The 19280-nt window shown below is 55.7% G+C and overlaps 1 protein-coding gene across 4 annotated transcripts in view; it reads right to left on the reverse strand.

Moving 5' to 3' along the window:
- Window positions 1-19280, reverse strand: part of LOC137310267 (carbonic anhydrase 4-like) — an 83727-nt gene that overhangs the window by 25073 nt on the left and 39374 nt on the right. For all 4 annotated transcript variants that reach the window (XM_067978166.1, XM_067978164.1, XM_067978165.1 and 1 more), the window contains 4 exons: window positions 6318-6347; window positions 2355-2522; window positions 900-1048; window positions 131-220 (listed from right to left, as the gene is read on the reverse strand). In XM_067978166.1, the coding sequence (XP_067834267.1) occupies window positions 131-220; window positions 900-1048; window positions 2355-2522; window positions 6318-6347 (437 nt within the window). The remainder of the gene's footprint in view (window positions 1-130; window positions 221-899; window positions 1049-2354; window positions 2523-6317; window positions 6348-19280) is intronic.

A 19280-nucleotide genomic window follows, 5' to 3' on the forward strand; every position in this document is an offset into this window, starting at 1 on the left:
AGAGAGAGAGCTGTTCCCAATGGGGTCTCCCTCAGCGGTGAGTTGCTCCTGTCTCTCCGCCCCCTCCGTCGCCCCTCTCCCAATTCGCTGAAGCATTCCCAGGACCTGATGACCAATCGTTCCCACTCACCGTGATGAAGAAGGCCAAGACGGCGATTCCCCCGGGCTGTGCCAGCGCCCCCTCGAGCCTCAGGCCCTTCCGTGCGTGGACGATGTGAAGCTGTGAATGAAGTGAGGAGACATGTGGGTTTGGCAGGTTCAGTCCTCACCGCACAAGAGGGGTCAGAGGGGTCAGAGGGGGCGGCTATCAGGAGGTCGGGGAGTCAGGGTCAATGGTCCGGGCGGGTCGAGGGGGTCAGTGGCTGGGGTGAGGGGTGGGTCGAGGGGGGTCAGCAGGTCGGGGGAGGGTCGAGGAGGTCAGCAGGTCGGTGGGGTCAGCAATTCAGGAGGGTCAGTGGACGGGGTCAGGGGTCGGCGGGTCGGGGAGGTTGAGGAGGTCAGCGGGGTCAGCGGACCGGGGGAGGTCGAGGGGGTTCAGCTGCCCCAGGCCGATGGGAGCCATCAGCAGCCTCCAGAGTCAGCCCGGTCGGGAGGGGGGACCACCGCACAGAGCAGGAAAGGCCCAGGCCCCATTCCCGGCCTGCCCTGAGTTAATCCGCTCTGACCCAGGCAGGCCCGGGGACGGGTGGTATTTATTCACGCCCCAGCGCCCCCCCCCCCCCAGTTGCAAACTGCGTGGGATCGGGGCAGGGTGCGATGCCCACCTCGGTCGAATAGCGGAACCGGGAGGGTGGGGGGCAGGGGCGGCTGTTCCATACGGGGATCTCCCTCCCTCCCCCGGAGATCCCCCTCGGCGGGGGGTGGGGGGCGACCGGTCTCCTGCCCTGTGCCGCACTCACCTCCATGCCAGCCCGCACACCGTCGATGGTGTGTTCTGACCCCCCGGAGCTCGAGTTCCACCCCCAGTGGAGGTGGAACTGAAGGGCCGAGTAGTTCGATTTGAGGCCCCCGCCTCTCAGCTCCAAACTGTCTCCGATGCTTATCTTCACTGCAAGAGAAAAGGGGGCTCACTTAAATAGCATTCTCTTCTCTCTCCACCCCCCCCTCACCTCCCACAGGAGGCCATTCTGCCCCTCCAGCCTGTTCCGCCATTCAATCAGATCGTGTCTGATGTGGATCTTAACTCGATCTTACCCGCCTTGGTTCTGTGACCCTTAATACCCGACAGAAATCTACCCAGCTTAGTTTTGAAAGCTCGAACTGACACCCCCCCACCACAGCGTCCACAGATTTTTTGGGGGGGGGGAGAGTTCCTGATTTCCACTCCCCTTTGTGTGAAGAAATGCTTCCTGACATCACCCCCTGAACATCCTCAAATAAATTTGTCAAACCCGATTTCCCTCTCATTAAACCATGTTGACTCTGCCTGATCATATTATGATTTTCGAAGTTCCCTGTTACCACTTCCTTAATAATGGATTCCAGCATTTTCCCGACGACTGATGTCAGGCTAACTGGCCTGTAGTTCCCGGTTTTCTCTCCCTCCTTTCTTGAATGGCGGGGTTACATTTGCCACCTTCCAATCCACGGGGACTGTTCCAGAATCTCGGGAATTCTGGAAGATCACAACCAATGCGTCCACGATCTCCGTGAGGACAGACACAAAATATTTGTTTGACTTCTCTGCCATTTTCTGATTCCCCATTATAATTTCTCCTGTCTCAGCCTCTCGGGGACCAACGTTTACTTTTGCTGATATCTCACTTTACACATACTTGGAGAAGCTCTTACAATCCGTTTTTATATTTCTTGCTAGCTTACTCTCATTTTATTTTCTCCCTTTTTATCAATTTTTTGGTCGTCCGTTGCTGTTTCTAAAACTCTCCCAGTCCTCAGGCTGATTTGGCAACATTCGAGGCTTCTTTTAATCTAATACTATCCATAACTTCTTCAGTTCGCCATGGATGGATCACTTTTCCTGTGGAATTTTTAATTTCTCAATGGAAGGTGCATTCGTTGAGAATATTGAGATATTTCTTTCAATGTTTGCCGATCACCTGAAATCTGTGCCCTCTGGTTCCCGACCCTCCTGCCCACTGGAAACCGTTTCTCCTTATTTACTCTCTCAAAACCCCTCATGATTTTGAACACGTCGATCAAATCTCCCCATAACCTTCTCTGCTCTAAGGAGAACAATCCCAGCTTCCCCCAATCTGTCAAAGCATTCCTTCACGGCCCAATCTCTGGCCACATTGGAATCTGCTGGGTGCTCTGAACTGCTCTGCTCTGCAAAGGTTCCTGGCGTCCCAGTGGAGCAAAGGGCAGTCAGAAGGGATCTGGCCCGTTACACTCACCTGACTGCGCGGTGTGTTTGATTTTCATCAGAGAATGTCGGTTTGAGTACATGTGAAAGGTGAACTCTCCCAGATCGTTCTTTCTCACTGCCTCCGTCGTCTTAATGTTGATGGGAGACTGCTGGGATCCATTGCAAGTGTGGTACAGAGCAGGCCAGGCCGGTGGGGCTGAGGAGGAAATGAAAACAACCAGGTTAAGATCAGGCTGGTGTCTCTCAGACCCCCCTCTCTCAGGGAGATATCTGCACACTGACTGGTGTCTCTCAGTCCCCTCTCTCTCAGGGAGATATCTGTGCACTGACTGGTGTCTCTCAGTCCCCTCTCTCTCAGGGAGATATCTGTGCACTGACTGGTGTCTCTCAGTCCCCTCTCTCTCAGGGAGATATCTGTGCACTGACTGGTGTCTCTCAGTCCCTCTCTCTCAGGGAGATATCTGTGCACTGACTGGTGTCTCTCAGTCCCCTCTCTCTCAGGGAGATATCTGTGCACTGACTGGTGTCTCTCAGTCCCTCTCTCTCAGGGAGATATCTGTGCACTGACTGGTGTCTCTCAGTCCCCTCTCTCTCAGGGAGATATCTGTACACTGACTGGTGTCTCTCAGACCCCCCTCTCTCAGGGAGATATCTGCACACTGACTGGTGTCTCTCAGTCCCCTCTCTCTCAGGGTGATATCTGTACACTGACTGGTGTCTCTCAGTCCCCTCTCTCTCAGGGAGATATCTGTACACTGACTGGTGTCTCTCAGTCCCCTCTCTCTCAGGGAGATATCTGTACACTGACTGGTGTCTCTCAGTCCCCTCTCTCTCAGGGAGATATCTGGACACTGACTGGTGTCTCTCAGTCCCTCTCTCTCAGGGTGATATCTGCACACTGACTGGTGTCTCTCAGTACCCTCTCTCTCAGGGAGATATCTGTACACTGACTGGTGTCTCTCAGTCCCCTCTCTCTCAGGGAGATATCTGTACACTGACTGGTGTCTCTCAGTTCCCTCTCTCTCAGGGAGATATCTGTACACTGACTGGTGTCTCTCAGTCCCTCTCTCTCAGGGAGATATCTGTACACTGACTGGTGTCTCTCAGTCCCTCTCTCTCAGGGAGATATATGTGCACTGACTGGTGTCTCTCAGTCCCCACTCTCTCAGGGAGATATCTGTACACTGACTGGTGTCTCTCAGTCCCTCTCTCTCAGGGCGATATATGTGCACTGACTGGTGTCTCTCAGTCCCTCTCTCTCAGGGAAATATCTGTACACTGACTGGTGTCTCTCAGTCCCCTCTCTCTCAGGGAGATATCTGGACACTGACTGGTGTCTCTCAGTCCCCTCTCTCTCAGGGAGATATCTGTACACTGACTGGTGTCTCTCAGTCCCTCTCTCTCAGGGTGATATCTGTACACTGACTGGTGTCTCTCAGTCCCCTCGCTCTCAGGGAGATATCTGTACACTGACTGGTGTCTCTCAGTCCCTCTCTCTCAGGGAGATATCTGTACACTGACTGGTGTCTCTCAGTCCCCTCTCTCTCAGGGAGATATCTGTACACTGACTGGTGTCTCTCAGTCCCCTCTCTCTCAGGGAGATATCTGTACACTGACTGGTGTCTCTCAGTCCCTCTCTCTCAGGGTGATATCTGGACACTGACTGGTGTCTCTCAGTCCCCTCGCTCTCAGGGAGATATCTGTACACTGACTGGTGTCTCTCAGTCCCCTCTCTCTCAGTGAGATATCTGTACACTGACTGGTGTCTCTCAGTCCCCTCTCTCTCAGGGAGATATCTGGACACTGACTGGTGTCTCTCAGTCCCTCTCTCTCAGGGAGATATCTGTACACTGACTGGTGTCTCTCAGTCCCCTCTCTCTCAGGGAGATATCTGTACACTGACTGCTGTCTCTCAGTCCCCTCTCTCTCAGGGAGATATCTGTACACTGACTGGTGTCTCTCAGTCCCCTCTCTCTCAGGGAGATATCTGTACACTGACTGGTGTCTCTCAGTCCCCTCTCTCTCAGGGAGATATCTGCGCAATGACTGGTGTCTCTCAGTCCCTCTCTCTCAGGGAGATATCTGTACACTGACTGGTGTCTCTCAGTCCCCTCTCTCTCAGGGAGATATCTGTACACTGACTGGTGTCTCTCAGGGAGATATCTGTACACTGACTGGTGTCTCTCAGTCCCTCTCTCTCAGGGAGATATCTGTACACTGACTGGTGTCTCTCAGTCCCCTCTCTCTCAGGGAGATATCTGTACACTGACTGGTGTCTCTCAGTCCCCTCTCTCTCAGGGAGATATCTGTACACTGACTGGTGTCTCTCAGTCCCCTCTCTCTCAGGGAGATATCTGCGCAATGACTGGTGTCTCTCAGTCCCTCTCTCTCAGGGAGATATCTGTACACTGACTGGTGTCTCTCAGTCCCCTCTCTCTCAGGGAGATATCTGTACACTGACTGGTGTCTCTCAGGGAGATATCTGTACACTGACTGGTGTCTCTCAGTCCCCTCACTCTCAGGGAGATATCTGTACACTGACTGGTGTCTCTCAGGGAGATATCTGTACACTGACTGGTGTCTCTCAGGGAGATATCTGTACACTGACTGGTGTCTCTCAGTCCCCTCACTCTCAGGGAGATATCTTTACACTGACTGGTGTCTCTCAGTCCCCTCTCTCTCAGGGAGATATCTGTACACTGACTGGTGTCTCTCAGTCCTCTCTCTCAGGGAGATATCTGTACACTGACTGGTGTCTCTCAGTCCCACTCTCTCAGGGAGATATCTGTACACTGACTGGTGTCTCTCAGTCCTCTCTCTCAGGGAGATATCTGCACACTGACTGGTGTCTCTCAGTCCCTCTCTCTCAGGGAGATATCTGTACACTGACTGGTGTCTCTCAGTCCCCTCTCTCTCAGGGAGATATCTGTACACTGACTGGTGTCTCTCAGTTCCCTCTCTCTCAGGGAGATATCTGTACACTGACTGGTGTCTCTCAGTCCCCTCTCTCTCAGGGAGATATCTGTACACTGACTGGTGTCTCTCAGTCCTCTCTCTCTCAGGGAGATATCTGTACACTGACTGGTGTCTCTCAGTCCCCTCTCTCTCTCTCAGGGAGATATCTGCACACTGACTGGTGTCTCTCAGTCCCCGCTCTCTCAGGGTGATATCTGTACACTGACTGGTGTCTCTCAGTCCCCTCTCTCTCAGGGTGATATCTGTACACTGACTGGTGTCTCTAAGTCTCCTCTCTCTCAGGGTGATATCTGTACACTGACTGGTGTCTCTCAGTCCCCTCTCTCTCAGGGAGATATCTGTGCACTGACTGGTGTCTCTCAGTCCCCTCTCTCTCAGGGAGATATCAGTACACTGAATGGTGTCTCTCAGTCCCCTCTCTCTCAGGGAGATATCTGTACACTGACTGGTGTCTCTCAGTCCCCTCTCTCTCAGGGAGATATCTGCACACTGACTGGTGTCTCTCAGTCCCTCTCTCTCAGGGTGATATCTGTACACTGACTGGTGTCTCTCAGTCTCCTCTCTCTCAGGGTGATATCTGTACACTGACTGGTGTCTCTCAGTCCCCTCTCTCTCAGGGAGATATCTGTACACTGACTGGTGTCTCTCAGTCCCCTCTCTCTCAGGGAGATATCTGTACACTGACTGGTGTCTCTCAGTCCCCTCTCTCTCAGGGAGATATCTGTACACTGACTGGTGTCTCTCAGTCCCCTCTCTCTCAGGGAGATATCTGTACACTGACTGGTGTCTCTCAGTACCCTCTCTCAGGGGGATATCTGTACACTGACTGGTGTCTCTCAGTCCCTCTCTCTCAGGGAGATATCTGTACACTGACAGGTGTGTCTCAGTCCCCTCTCTCTCAGGGAGATATCAGTACACTGACTGGTGTCTCTCAGTACCCTCTCTCCAGTAGGACAATATCTCCAACACACGATGATTTGGTTACGTATAGATTAATTAGGAAATAGTTTCTTACCGCATTTACTGTTGTGGTAGCAATACTTCACTGTAATAAAGACAGAAAAATGAGTCAGCATCGAAAAGTCAGATTGCTAAACTTTAGGGTATGGAGAGGGGACACACTGGGGAACAGTGGGGTATAGAGAGAGAGGACACACTGGGGAACAGTGGGGTATAGAGAGAGGGGACACACTGGGGAACAGTGGGGTATAGAGAGAGAGGACACACTGGGGAACAGTGGGGTATAGAGAAAGGGGACACACTGGGGAACAGTGCGGTATAGAGAGAGGGGACACACTGGGGAACAGTGCGGTATAGAGAGAGGGGACACACTGGGGAACAGTGGGGTATAGAGAGAGGGGACACACTGGGGAACAGTGGGGTATAGAGAGAGGGGACACACTGGGGAACAGTGGGGTATAGAGAGAGGGGACACACTGGGGAACAGTGGGGTATGGAGAGAGGGGGGACACACTGGGGAACAGTGGGGGATAGAGAGAGGGGACAGACGAGGGAACAGTGGGGTACAGAGAGAGGGGACACACTGGGGAACAGTGGGGTATATCGAGAGAGGGGACACACTGGGGAACAGTGGGGAATGTTGAGAGGGGACACACTGGGGAACAGTGGGGTACAGAGAGAGGGGACACACTGGGGAACAGTGGGGTATAGAGAGAGGGGACACACTGGGGAACAGTGGGGTGTAGAGAGAGGGGACACACTGGGGAACAGTGGGGTACAGAGAGAGGGGACACACTGGGGAACAGTGGGGTACAGAGAGAGGGGAAACACTGGTGAACAGTGGGGTGTAGAGAGAGGGGACACACTGGGGAACAGTGGGGTGTAGAGAGAGGGGACAGACTGGGGAACAGTGGGGTATAGAGAGAGGGGACACACTGGGGAACAGTGGGGTATAGAGAGAGGGGACAGACTGGGGAACAGAGGGGTCTATGGAGAGAGGGGACAGACTGGGGAACAGTGGTGTATAGAGAGAGGGGACAGACTGGGGAACAGTGGGGTACAGAGAGAGGGGACACACTGGGGAACAGTGGGGTACAGAGAGAGGGGACACACTGGGGAACAGTGGGGTATAGAGAGAGGGGACAGACTGGGGAACAGTGGGGTATAGAGAGAGGGGACACACTGGGGAACAGTGGGGTGTAGAGAGAGGGGACACACTGGGGAACAGTGGGGTACAGAGAGAGGGGACACACTGGGGAACAGTGGGGTATATGGAGAGAGGGGACACTGGGGAACAGTGGGGAATAGAGAGAGAGGGGACACACTGGGGAACAGTGGGGTATCGAGAGAGGGGACAGAACGGGGAACAGTGGGGTATATAGGGAGGGGACACACTGGGTAACAGTGGGGTATAGAGAGAGGGGACACACTGGGGAACAGTGGGGTCGATGGAGAGGGGACACACTGGGGAACAGTGGGGCACAGAGAGAGGGGACAGATCGGGGAACAGTGGGGTACAGAGAGAGAGGGGACACACTGGGGAACAGTGGGGTATAGAGAGAGAGGGGACACACTGGGGAACAGTGGGGTACAGAGAGAGGGGACACACTGGGGAACAGTGGGGTATAGAGAGAGAGGGGACACACTGGGGAACAGTGGGGTATAGAGAGAGGGGACACACTGGGGAACAGTGGGGTATCGAGAGAGGGGACACACTGGGGAACAGTGGGGTATCGAGAGAGGGGACACACTGGGGAACAGTGGGGTATAGAGAGAGGGGACACACTGGGGAACAGTGGGGTATAGAGAGAGGACACACTGGGGAACAGTGGGGTATAGAGAGAGGACACACTGGGGAACAGTGGGGTATAGAGAGAGGGGACACACTGGGGAACAGTGGGGTATAGAGAGAGGGGACACACTGGGGAACAGTGGGGTACAGAGAGAGAGGGGACACACTGGGGAACAGTGGGGTATAGAGAGAGAGGGGACACACTGGGGAACAGTGGGGTATAGAGAGAGAGGGGACACACTGGGGAACAGTGGGGTATAGAGAGAGAGGGGACACACTGGGGAACAGTGGGGTATCGAGAGAGGGGACACACTGGGGAACAGTGGGATACAGAGAGAGGGGGGACACTGGGGAACAGTGGGGTATGGAGAGAGAGGACACACTGGGGAACAGTGGGGTACAGAGAGAGGGGGGACACTGGGGAACAGTGGGGGACAGTGTGAGGGGACACACTGGGGAACAGTGTGGGACAGTGTGAGGGGACACACTGGGGAACAGTGGGGTATAGAGAGAGGGGACACAGTGGGGAACAGTGGGGTATAGAGAGAGAGGACACACTGGGGAACAGTGGGGTATAGAGAGAGGGGACACACTGGGGAACAGTGGGGTATAGAGAGAGGGGACACACTGGGGAACAGTGGGGTATAGAGAGAGAGGACACACTGGGGAACAGTGGGGTATAGAGAGAGGGGACACACTGGGGAACAGTGGGGTATGGAGAGAAGGAAAACACTGGGGAACAGTGTGGGATAGTGGGAGGGGACACACTGGGGAACAGTGGGGTATAGAGAGAGGGGACACACTGGGGAACAGTGGGGTACAGAGAGAGAGGACACACTGGGGAACAGTGGGGTATAGAGAGAGGGGACACACTGGGGAACAGTGGGGTATAGAGAGAGGGGGGACACACTGGGGAACAGTGGGGTATATAGAGAGGGGACACACTGGGGAACAGTGGGGTATAGAGAGAGAGGGGACACACTGGGGAACAGTGGGGTATAGAGAGAGGGGTCACACTGGGGAACAGTGGGGTATAGAGAGAGGGGACACACTGGGGAACAGTGGGGTATAGAGAGAGGGGGGACACTGGGGAACAGTGGGGTATAGAGAGAGGGGACACACTGGGGAACAGTGGGGTATAGAGAGAGGGGGGACACACTGGGGAACAGTGGGGTACGGAGAGAGGGGACACACTGGGGAACAGTGGGGTGTATTGAGAGAGGGGACACATCGGGGAACAGTGGGGTATCGAGAGAGGGGGGACACACTTGCGAACAGTGGGGTATAGAGAGAGGGGTCACACTGGGGAACAGTGGGGTATAGAGAGAGGGGACACACTGGGGAACAGTGGGGTATAGAGAGAGAGGGGACACACTGGGGAACAGTGGGGTATAGAGAGAGGGGACACACTGGGGAACAGTGGGGTATAGAGAGAGGGGGGACACACTGGGGAACAGTGGGGTACGGAGAGAGGGGACACACTGGGGAACAGTGGGGTATAGAGAGAGAGGGGACACACTGGTGAACAGTGGGGTATAGAGAGAGGGGACACACTGGGGTACAGTGGGGTATTGAGAGAGGGGACACATCGGCGAACAGTGGGGTATCGAGAGAGGGGACACACTGGGGAACAGTGGGGTATAGAGAGAGGGGGGACACACTGGGGAACAGTGGGGTATAGAGAGAGGGGACACACTGGGGAACAGTGGGGTATAGAGAGAGAGGACACACTGGGGAACAGTGGGGTATAGAGAGAGGGGACACACTGGGGTATAGAGAGAGGGGACACACTGGGGAACAGTGGGGTTTCGAGAGAGGGGGGACACACTGGGGAACAGTGGGGTTTCGAGAGAGGGGGGACACACTGGGGAACAGTGGGGTCTTGAGAGAGGGGACACACTGGGGAACAGTGGGGTATGGAGAGAGGACACACTGGGGAACAGTGGGGTATATAGAGAGGGGACACAATGGGGAACAGTGGGGTACAGAGAGAGAGGGGACACACTGGGGAACAGTGGGGGATAGAGAGAGGGGACAGACTAGGGAACAGTGGGGTACAGAGAGAGGGGACACACTGGGGAACAGTGGGGTATATCGAGAGAGGGGACACACTGGGGAACAGTGGGGAATGTGGAGAGGGGACACACTGGGGAACAGTGGGGTATAGAGAGAGGGGACACACTGGGGAACAGTGGGGTATAGAGAGAGGGGACACACTGGGGAACAGTGGGGTGTAGAGAGAGGGGACACACTTGGGAACAGTGGGGTACAGAGAGAGGGGACACACTGGGGAACAGTGGGGTACAGAGAGAGGGGAAACACTGGTGAACAGTGGGGTACAGAGAGAGGGGACACACTGGGGAACAGTGGGGTGTAGAGAGAGGGGACAGACTGGGGAACAGTGGGGTATCGAGAGAGGGGACACACTGAGGAACAGTGGGGTATAGAGAGAGGGGACAGACTGGGGAACAGTGGGGTATAGAGAGAGGGGACACACTGGGGAACAGTGGGGTATAGAGAGAGGGGACAGACTGGGGAACAGTGGGGTATAGAGAGAGGGGACACACTGGGGAACAGTGGGTTGTAGAGAGAGGGGACACACTGGGGAACAGTGGGGTACAGAGAGAGGGGACACACTGGGGAACAGTGGGGTACAGAGAGAGGGGACACACTGGGGAACAGTGGGGTACAGAGAGAGGGGACACACTGGGGAACAGTGGGGTATATGGAGAGAGGGGACACACTGGGGAACAGTGGGGAATAGAGAGAGAGGGGACACACTGGGGAACAGTGGGGTATCGAGAGAGGGGACAGAACGGGGAACAGTGGGGTATAAAGAGAGGGGACACACTGGGGAACAGTGGGGCACAGAGAGAGGGGACAGATCGGGTCACAGTGGGGAACAGTGGGGTACAGAGAGAGAAGGGACACACTGGGGAACAGTGGGGTATAGAGAGAGGGGACACACTGGGGAACAGTGGGGTATAGAGAGAGGGGACACACTGGGGAACAGTGGGGTACAGAGAGAGGGGACACACTGGGGAACAGTGGGGTATAGAGAGAGAGGGGACACACTGGGGAACAGTGGGGTATAGAGATAGGGGACACACTGGGGAACAGTGGGGTATCGAGAGAGGGGACACACTGGGGAACAGTGGGGTATCGAGAGAGGGGACACACTGGGGAACAGTGGGGTATAGAGAGAGGGGACACACTGGGGAACAGTGGGGTATAGAGAGAGGACACACTGGGGAACAGTGGGGTATAGAGAGAGGACACACTGGGGAACAGTGGGGTATAGAGAGAGGGGACACACTGGGGAACAGTGGGGTATAGAGAGAGGGGACACACTGGGGAACAGTGGGGTACAGAGAGAGAGGGGACACACTGGGGAACAGTGGGGTATAGAGAGAGAGGGGACACACTGGGGAACAGTGGGGTATAGAGAGAGAGGGGACACACTGGGGAACAGTGGGGTATAGAGAGAGAGGGGACACACTGGGGAACAGTGGGGTATCGAGAGAGGGGACACACTGGGGAACAGTGGGATACAGAGAGAGGGGGGACACTGGGGAACAGTGGGGTATGGAGAGAGAGGACACACTGGGGAACAGTGGGGTACAGAGAGAGAGGGGGGACACTGGGGAACAGTGGGGGATAGTGGGAGGGGACACACTGGGGAACAGTGGGGGATAGTGGGAGGGGACACACTGGGGAACAGTGTGGGATAGTGGGAGGGGACACACTGGGGAACAGTGGGGTATAGAGAGAGGGGACACACTGGGGAACAGTGGGGTATAGAGAGAGGGGACACAGTGGGGAACAGTGGGGTATAGAGAGAGGGGACACACTGGGGAACAGTGGGGTATAGAGAGAGGGGACACAGTGGGGAACAGTGGGGTATAGAGAGAGGGGACACACTGGGGTACAGTGGGGTATAGAGAGAGGGGACACACTGGGGAACAGTGGGGTATAGAGAGAGGGGACACACTGGGGAACAGTGGGGTATAGAGAGAGGGGACACACTGGGGAACAGTGGGGTATAGAGAGAGGGGACACACTGGGGAACAGTGGGGTATAGAGAGAGAGGACACACTGGGGAACAGTGGGGTATAGAGAGAGGGGACACACTGGGGAACAGTGGGGTATGGAGAGAAGGAACACACTGGGGAACAGTGGGGTATAGAGAGAGGGGACACACTGGGGAACAGTGGGGTACAGAGAGAGAGGGGGGACACTGGGGAACAGTGGGGGATAGTGGGAGGGGACACACTGGGGAACAGTGTGGGATAGTGGGAGGGGACACACTGGGGAACAGTGGGGTATAGAGAGAGGGGACACACTGGGGAACAGTGGGGTACAGAGAGAGAGGACACACTGGGGAACAGTGGGGTATAGAGAGAGGGGACACACTGGGGAACAGTGGGGTATAGAGAGAGGGGACACACTGGGGAACAGTGGGGTATAGAGAGAGGGGACACACTGGGGAACAGTGGGGTATAGAGAGGGAGGACACACTGGGAAACAGTGGGGTATAGAGAGAGGGGACACACTGGGAAACAGTGGGGTATAGAGAGAGGGGACACACTGGGGAACAGTGAGATTTATAGAGAGGGGACACACTGGGGAACAGTGGGGTATGGAGAGAGGGGACACACTGGGGTACAGTGGGGTATAGAGAGAGGGGACACACTGGGAAACAGTGGGGTATAGAGAGAGGGGACACACTGGGGAACAGTGAGATTTATAGAGAGGGGACACACTGGGGAACAGTGGGGTATGGAGAGAGGGGACACACTGGGGAACAGTGGGGTATAGAGAGAGGGGACACACTGGGGAACAGTGGGGTATAGAGAGAGGGGACACACTGGGGAACAGTGGGGTATAGAGAGAGAGGACACACTGGGGAACAGTGGGGTATAGAGAGAGGGGACACACTGGGGAACAGTGGGGTATAGAGAGAGGACACACTGGGGAACAGTGGGGTATAGAGAGAGGGGACACACTGGGGAACAGTGGGGTATAGAGAGAGGGGACACACTGGGGAACAGTGGGGTATAGAGAGAGAGGACACACTGGGGAACAGTGGGGTATAGAGAGAGGGGACACACTGGGGAACAGTGGGGTATAGAGAGAGGGGACACACTGGGGAACAGTGAGATTTATAGAGAGGGGACACACTGGGGAACAGTGGGGTATCGAGAGAGGGGACACACTGGGGAACAGTGGGGTGCAGAGAGAGGGGACACACTGTGGAACAGTGGGATTTATAGAGAGGGGACACACTGGGGAACAGTGGGGTATAGAGAGAGAGGGGACACACTGGGGAACAGTGGGGTATAGAGAGAGAGGGGACACACTGGGGAACAGTGGGGTATAGAGAGAGGGGACACACTGTGGAACAGTGGGGTACAGAGGGAGGGGACACACGGGGGAACAGTTGGGTACAGAGAGAGAGGGGACACACTGGGGAACAGTTGGGTACAGAGAGAGAGGGGACACACTGGGGAACAGTGGGGTACAGAGAGAGGGGACACACTGTGGAACAGTTGGGAACAGAGAGAGGGGACACACGGGGGAACAGTAGGGTACAGAGAGAGAGGGGACACACTGGGGAATAGTGGGGTACAGAGAGAGGGGATAAACTGTGGAACAGTGGGGTACAGAGAGAGGGGACACAATGGGGAACAGTGGGGTATGGAGAGAGGGGACACATTGGGGAAGAGTGGGGAATTTCGTGAGGGGACACACTGTGGAACAGTGGGGTACAGAGAGAGGGGACACACTGGGGAACAGTGGGGTATAGAGAGAGGGGACACACTGGGGAACAGTGGGGTATAGAGAGAGGGGACACACTGGGGAACAGTGGGGTATGGAGAGAGGGGACACACCGGGGAACAGTGGGGTATAGAGAGAGAGGGGACACACTGGGGAACAGTGGGGTATAGAGAGAGGGGACACACTGGGGAACAGTGGGGTATAGAGAGAGGGGACACACTGGGGAACAGTGAGATTTATAGAGAGGGGACACACTGGGAAACAGTGGGGTATAGAGAGAGGGGACACACTGGGGTACAGTGGGGTATAGAGAGAGGGGACACACTGGGAAACAGTGGGGTATAGAGAGAGGGGACACACTGGGGAACAGTGAGATTTATAGAGAGGGGACACACTGGGGAACAGTGGGGTATGGAGAGAGGGGACACACTGGGGAACAGTGGGGTATAGAGAGAGGGGACACACTGGGGAACAGTGGGGTATAGAGAGAGGACACACTGGGGAACAGTGGGGTATCGAGAGAGGGGACACACTGAGGAACAGTGGGGTATCGAGAGAGAGGGGACACACTGGGGAACAGTGGGGTATTGAGAGAGGGGACACACTGGGGAACAGTGGGGTATAGAGAGAGGGGACACACTGGGGAACAGTGGGATATAGAGAGAGGGGACACACTGGGGAACAGTGGGGTATAGAGAGGGAGGACACACTGGGGAACAGTGGGGTATAGAGAGAGGGGACACACTGGGGAACAGTGGGGTATGGAGAGAAGGAACACACTGGGGAACAGTGGGGTATTGAGAGAGGGGACACACTGGGGAACAGTGGGGTATAGAGAGAGGGGACACACTGGGGAACAGTGGGGTATAGAGAGAGGGGACACACTGGGGAACAGTGGGGTATAGAGAGAGGGGACAGACTGGGGAACAGTGGGGTATAGAGAGAGAAGGAACACACTGGGGAACAGTGGGGTATTGAGAGAGGGGACACACTGGGGAACAGTGGGGTATAGAGAGAGGGGACACACTGGGGAACAGTGGGGTATAGAGAGAGGGGACACACTGGGGAACAGTGGGGTATAGAGAGAGAGGGGACACACTGGGGAACAGTGGGGCATAGAGAGAGGGGACACACTGGGGAACAGTGAGATTTATAGAGAGGGGACACACTGGGAAACAGTGGGGTATAGAGAGAGGGGACACACTGGGGTACAGTGGGGTATAGAGAGAGGGGACACACTGGGAAACAGTGCAGTATAGAGAGAGGGGACACACTGGGGAACAGTGGGGTGTAGAGAGAGGGGACACACTGGGGAACAGTGAGATTTATAGAGAGGGGACACACTGGGGAACAGTGGGGTATGGAGAGAGGGGACACACTGGGGAACAGTGGGGTATAGAGAGAGGGGACACAATGGGGAACAGTGGGGTATAGAGAGAGGGGACACACTGGGGAACAGTGGGGTATAGAGAGAGAGGACACACTGGGGAACAGTGGGGTATAGAGAGAGGGGACACACTGGGGAACAGTGGGGTATAGAGAGAGGACACACTGGGGAACAGTGGGGTATAGAGAGAGGGGACACACTGGGGAACAGTGGGGTATAGAGAGAGGGGACACACTGGGGAACAGTGGGGTATAGAGAGAGAGGACACACTGGGGAACAGTGGGGTATAGAGAGAGGGGACACACTGGGGAACAGTGGGGTATAGAGAGAGGGGACACACTGGGGAACAGTGAGATATATAGAGAGGGGACACACTGGGGAACAGTGGGGTATCGAGAGAGGGGACACACTGGGGAACAGTGGGGTGCAGAGAGAGGGGACACACTGTGGAACAGTGGGGTACAGAGGGAGGGGACACACGGGGGAACAGTTGGGTACAGAGAGAGAGGGGACACACTGGGGAACAGTGGGGTACAGAGAGAGGGGACACACTGTGGAACAGTTGGGAACAGAGAGAGGGGACACACTGGGGAATAGTGGGGTACAGAGAGAGGGGATAAACTGTGGAACAGTGGGGTACAGAGAGAGGGGACACAATGGGGAACAGTGGGGTATGGAGAGAGGGGACACATTGGGGAAGAGTGGGGAATTTCGTGAGGGGACACACTGTGGAACAGTGGGGTACAGAGAGAGGGGACACACTGGGGAACAGTGGGGTATAGAGAGAGGGGACACACTGGGGAACAGTGGGGTATAGAGAGAGGGGACACACTGGGGAACAGTGGGGTATGGAGAGAGGGGACACACCGGGGAACAGTGGGGTATCTCGAGAGTGCACACTGGGGAACAGTGGGGTGCAGAGAGAGAGGACACACTGGGGAACAGTGGGGTATGGAGAGAGGGGACACACTGGGGAACAGTGGGGTATGGAGAGAGGGGACACACTGGGGAACAGTGGGGTATAGAGAGAGGGGATACACTGGGGAACAGTGGGGTATAGAGAGAGGGGACACACTGGGGAACAGTGGGGTATAGAGAGAGGGGACACACTGGGGAACAGTGGGGTATAGTGAGAGGGGACACACTGGGGAACAGTGGGGTATGGAGAGAGGGGACACACTGGGGAACAGTGGGGTATAGAGAGAGAGGGGACACACTGGGGAACAGTGGGGTATAGAGAGAGAGGGGACACACTGGGGAACAGTGGGGTATAGAGAGAGGACACACTGGGGAACAGTGGGGTATAGAGAGAGGGGACACACTGGGGAACAGAGGGGTATGGAGAGAGGGGACACACTGGGGAACAGTGGGGCAGAGAGTGAGGGGACAGACTGGGTCACACTGGGGAACAGTGGGGTATAGAGAGAGGACACACTGGGGAACAGTGGGGTATCGAGAGAGGGGACACACTGAGGAACAGTGGGGTATAGAGAGAGAGGGGACACACTGGGGAACAGTGGGGTATAGAGAGAGGACACACTGGGGAACAGTGGGGTATCGAGAGAGGGGACACACTGGGGAACAGTGGGGTATAGAGAGAGGGGACACACTGGGGAACAGTGGGGTATAGAGAGAGGGGACAGACTGGGGAACAGTGGGGTATCGAGAGAGAGGGGACACACTGGGGAACAGTGGGGTTTTGAGAGAGGGGACAGACTGGGGAACAGTGGGGTATAGAGAGAGGGGACACACTGGGGAACAGTGGGGTATAGAGAGAGGGGACACACTGGGGAGCAGTGGGGTATCGAGAGAGGGGACACACTGGGGAACAGTGGGGTATCGAGAGAGGGGACACACTGGGGAACAGTGGGGTATAGAGAGAGGGGACACACTGGGGAACAGTGGGGTATAGAGAGGGGACACACTGGGGAACAGTGGGGTACAGAGAGAGGGGACATAGTCGGGAACAGTGGGGTATAGAGAGAGGGGACGCACTGGGGAACAGTGGGGTATAGAGAGAGGGGACACATTGGGGAACATTGGGGTATAGAGAGAGGGGACACACTGGGGTACAGTGGGGTATAGAGAGAGAGGACACATTGGGGAACATTGGGGTACAGTGGGGTATAGAGAGAGGGGACACATTGGGGAACAGTGGGGTATAGAGAGAGGGGACACATTGGGGAACATTGGGGTATAGAGAGAGGGGACACACTGGGGAACAGTGGGGTTTCGAGAGGGGACACACTGGTGAACAGTGGGGTATAGAGAGAGGGGACACACTGGGGAACAGTGGGGTATATGGAGAGGGGACACACTGGTGAACAGTGGGGTATAGAGAGAGGGGACACACTGGGGAACAGTGGGGTTTCGAGAGAGAGGGGACACACTGGGGAACAGTGGGGTATAGAGAGAGAGGGGACACACTGGGGAACAGTGGGTTATGGAGAGAGAGGGGACACAGTGGGGAACAGTGGGGTTTCGAGAGAGAGGGGACACACTGGGGAACAGTGGGGTATATAGAGAGGGGACACACTGGGGAACCGTGGGGTATAGAGAGAGAGGGGACAGACTGGGGAACAGTGGGGTATAGAGAGAGGGGACACAGTGGGGAACAGTGGGGTATGGAGAGAGAGGGGACACACTGGGGAACAGTGGGGTATAGAGAGAGAGGGGACACACTGGGGAACAGTGGGGTATAGAGAGAGGACACACTGGGGAACAGTGGGGTATCGAGAGAGGGGACACACTGGGGAACAGTGGGGTATAGAGAGAGGGGACACACTGGGGAACAGTGGGGTATAGAGAGAGGGGACAGACTGGGGAACAGTGGGGTATAGAGAGAGAGGGGACACACTGGGGAACAGTGGGGTATAGAGAGAGGGGACACACTGGGGAACAGTGGGGTAAGGAGAGAGGGGACACACTGGGGAGCAGTGGGGTATAGAGAGAGGGGACACACTGGGGAACAGTGGGGTATCGAGAGAGGGGACACACTGGGGAACAGTGGGGTATAGAGAGAGGGGACACACTGGGGAACAGTGGGGTATAGAGAGGGGACACACTGGGGAACAGTGGGGTACAGAGAGAGGGGACATAGTGGGGAACAGTGGGGTATAGAGAGAGGGGACGCACTGGGGAACAGTGGGGTATAGAGAGAGGGGACACATTGGGGAACATTGGGGTATAGAGAGAGGGGACACACTGGGGTACAGTGGGGTATAGAGAGGGAGGACACATTGGGGAACATTGGGGTATAGAGAGAGGGGACACACTGGGGAACAGTGGGGTATAGAGAGAGGGGACACATTGGGGAACATTGGGGTATAGAGAGAGGGGACACACTGGGGAACAGTGGGGTATAGAGAGAGGGGACACACTGGGGAACAGTGGGGTTTCGAGAGGGGACACACTGGTGAACAGTGGGGTATAGAGAGAGGGGACACACTGGGGAACAGTGGGGTATATGGAGAGGGGACACACTGGTGAACAGTGGGGTATAGAGAGAGGGGACACACTGGGGAACAGTGGGGTTTCGAGAGAGAGGGGACACACTGGGGAACAGTGGGGTATAGAGAGAGAGGGGACACACTGGGGAACAGTGGGGTATAGAGAGAGAGGGGACACAGTGGGGAACAGTGGGGTTTCGAGAGAGAGGGGACACACTGGGGAACAGTGGGGTATAGAGAGGGGACACACTGCGGAACCGTGGGGTATAGAGAGAGAGGGGACACACTGGGGAACAGTGGGGTAGAGAGAGAGAGGGGACACAGTGGGGAACAGTGGGGTATAGAGAGAGAGGGGACACACTGGGGAACAGTGGGGTATAGAGAGAGAGGGGACACACTGGGGAACAGTGGGGTATAGAGAGAGAGGGGACACACTGGGGAACAGTGGGGTATAGAGAGAGAGGGGACACAGTGGGGAACAGTGGGGTATCATAAGAACATAAGAACATAAGAAATTGGAGCAGGAGTCGGCCAATCGGCCCCTCGAGCCTGCTCCGCCATTCAATAAGATCATGGCTGATCTGATCCCAACCACAAATCTAAAGAACACAA

This window comes from Heptranchias perlo, unplaced genomic scaffold (assembly GCF_035084215.1).
Source record: "Heptranchias perlo isolate sHepPer1 unplaced genomic scaffold, sHepPer1.hap1 HAP1_SCAFFOLD_237, whole genome shotgun sequence".
Lineage (NCBI taxonomy): Eukaryota > Metazoa > Chordata > Chondrichthyes > Hexanchiformes > Hexanchidae > Heptranchias > Heptranchias perlo.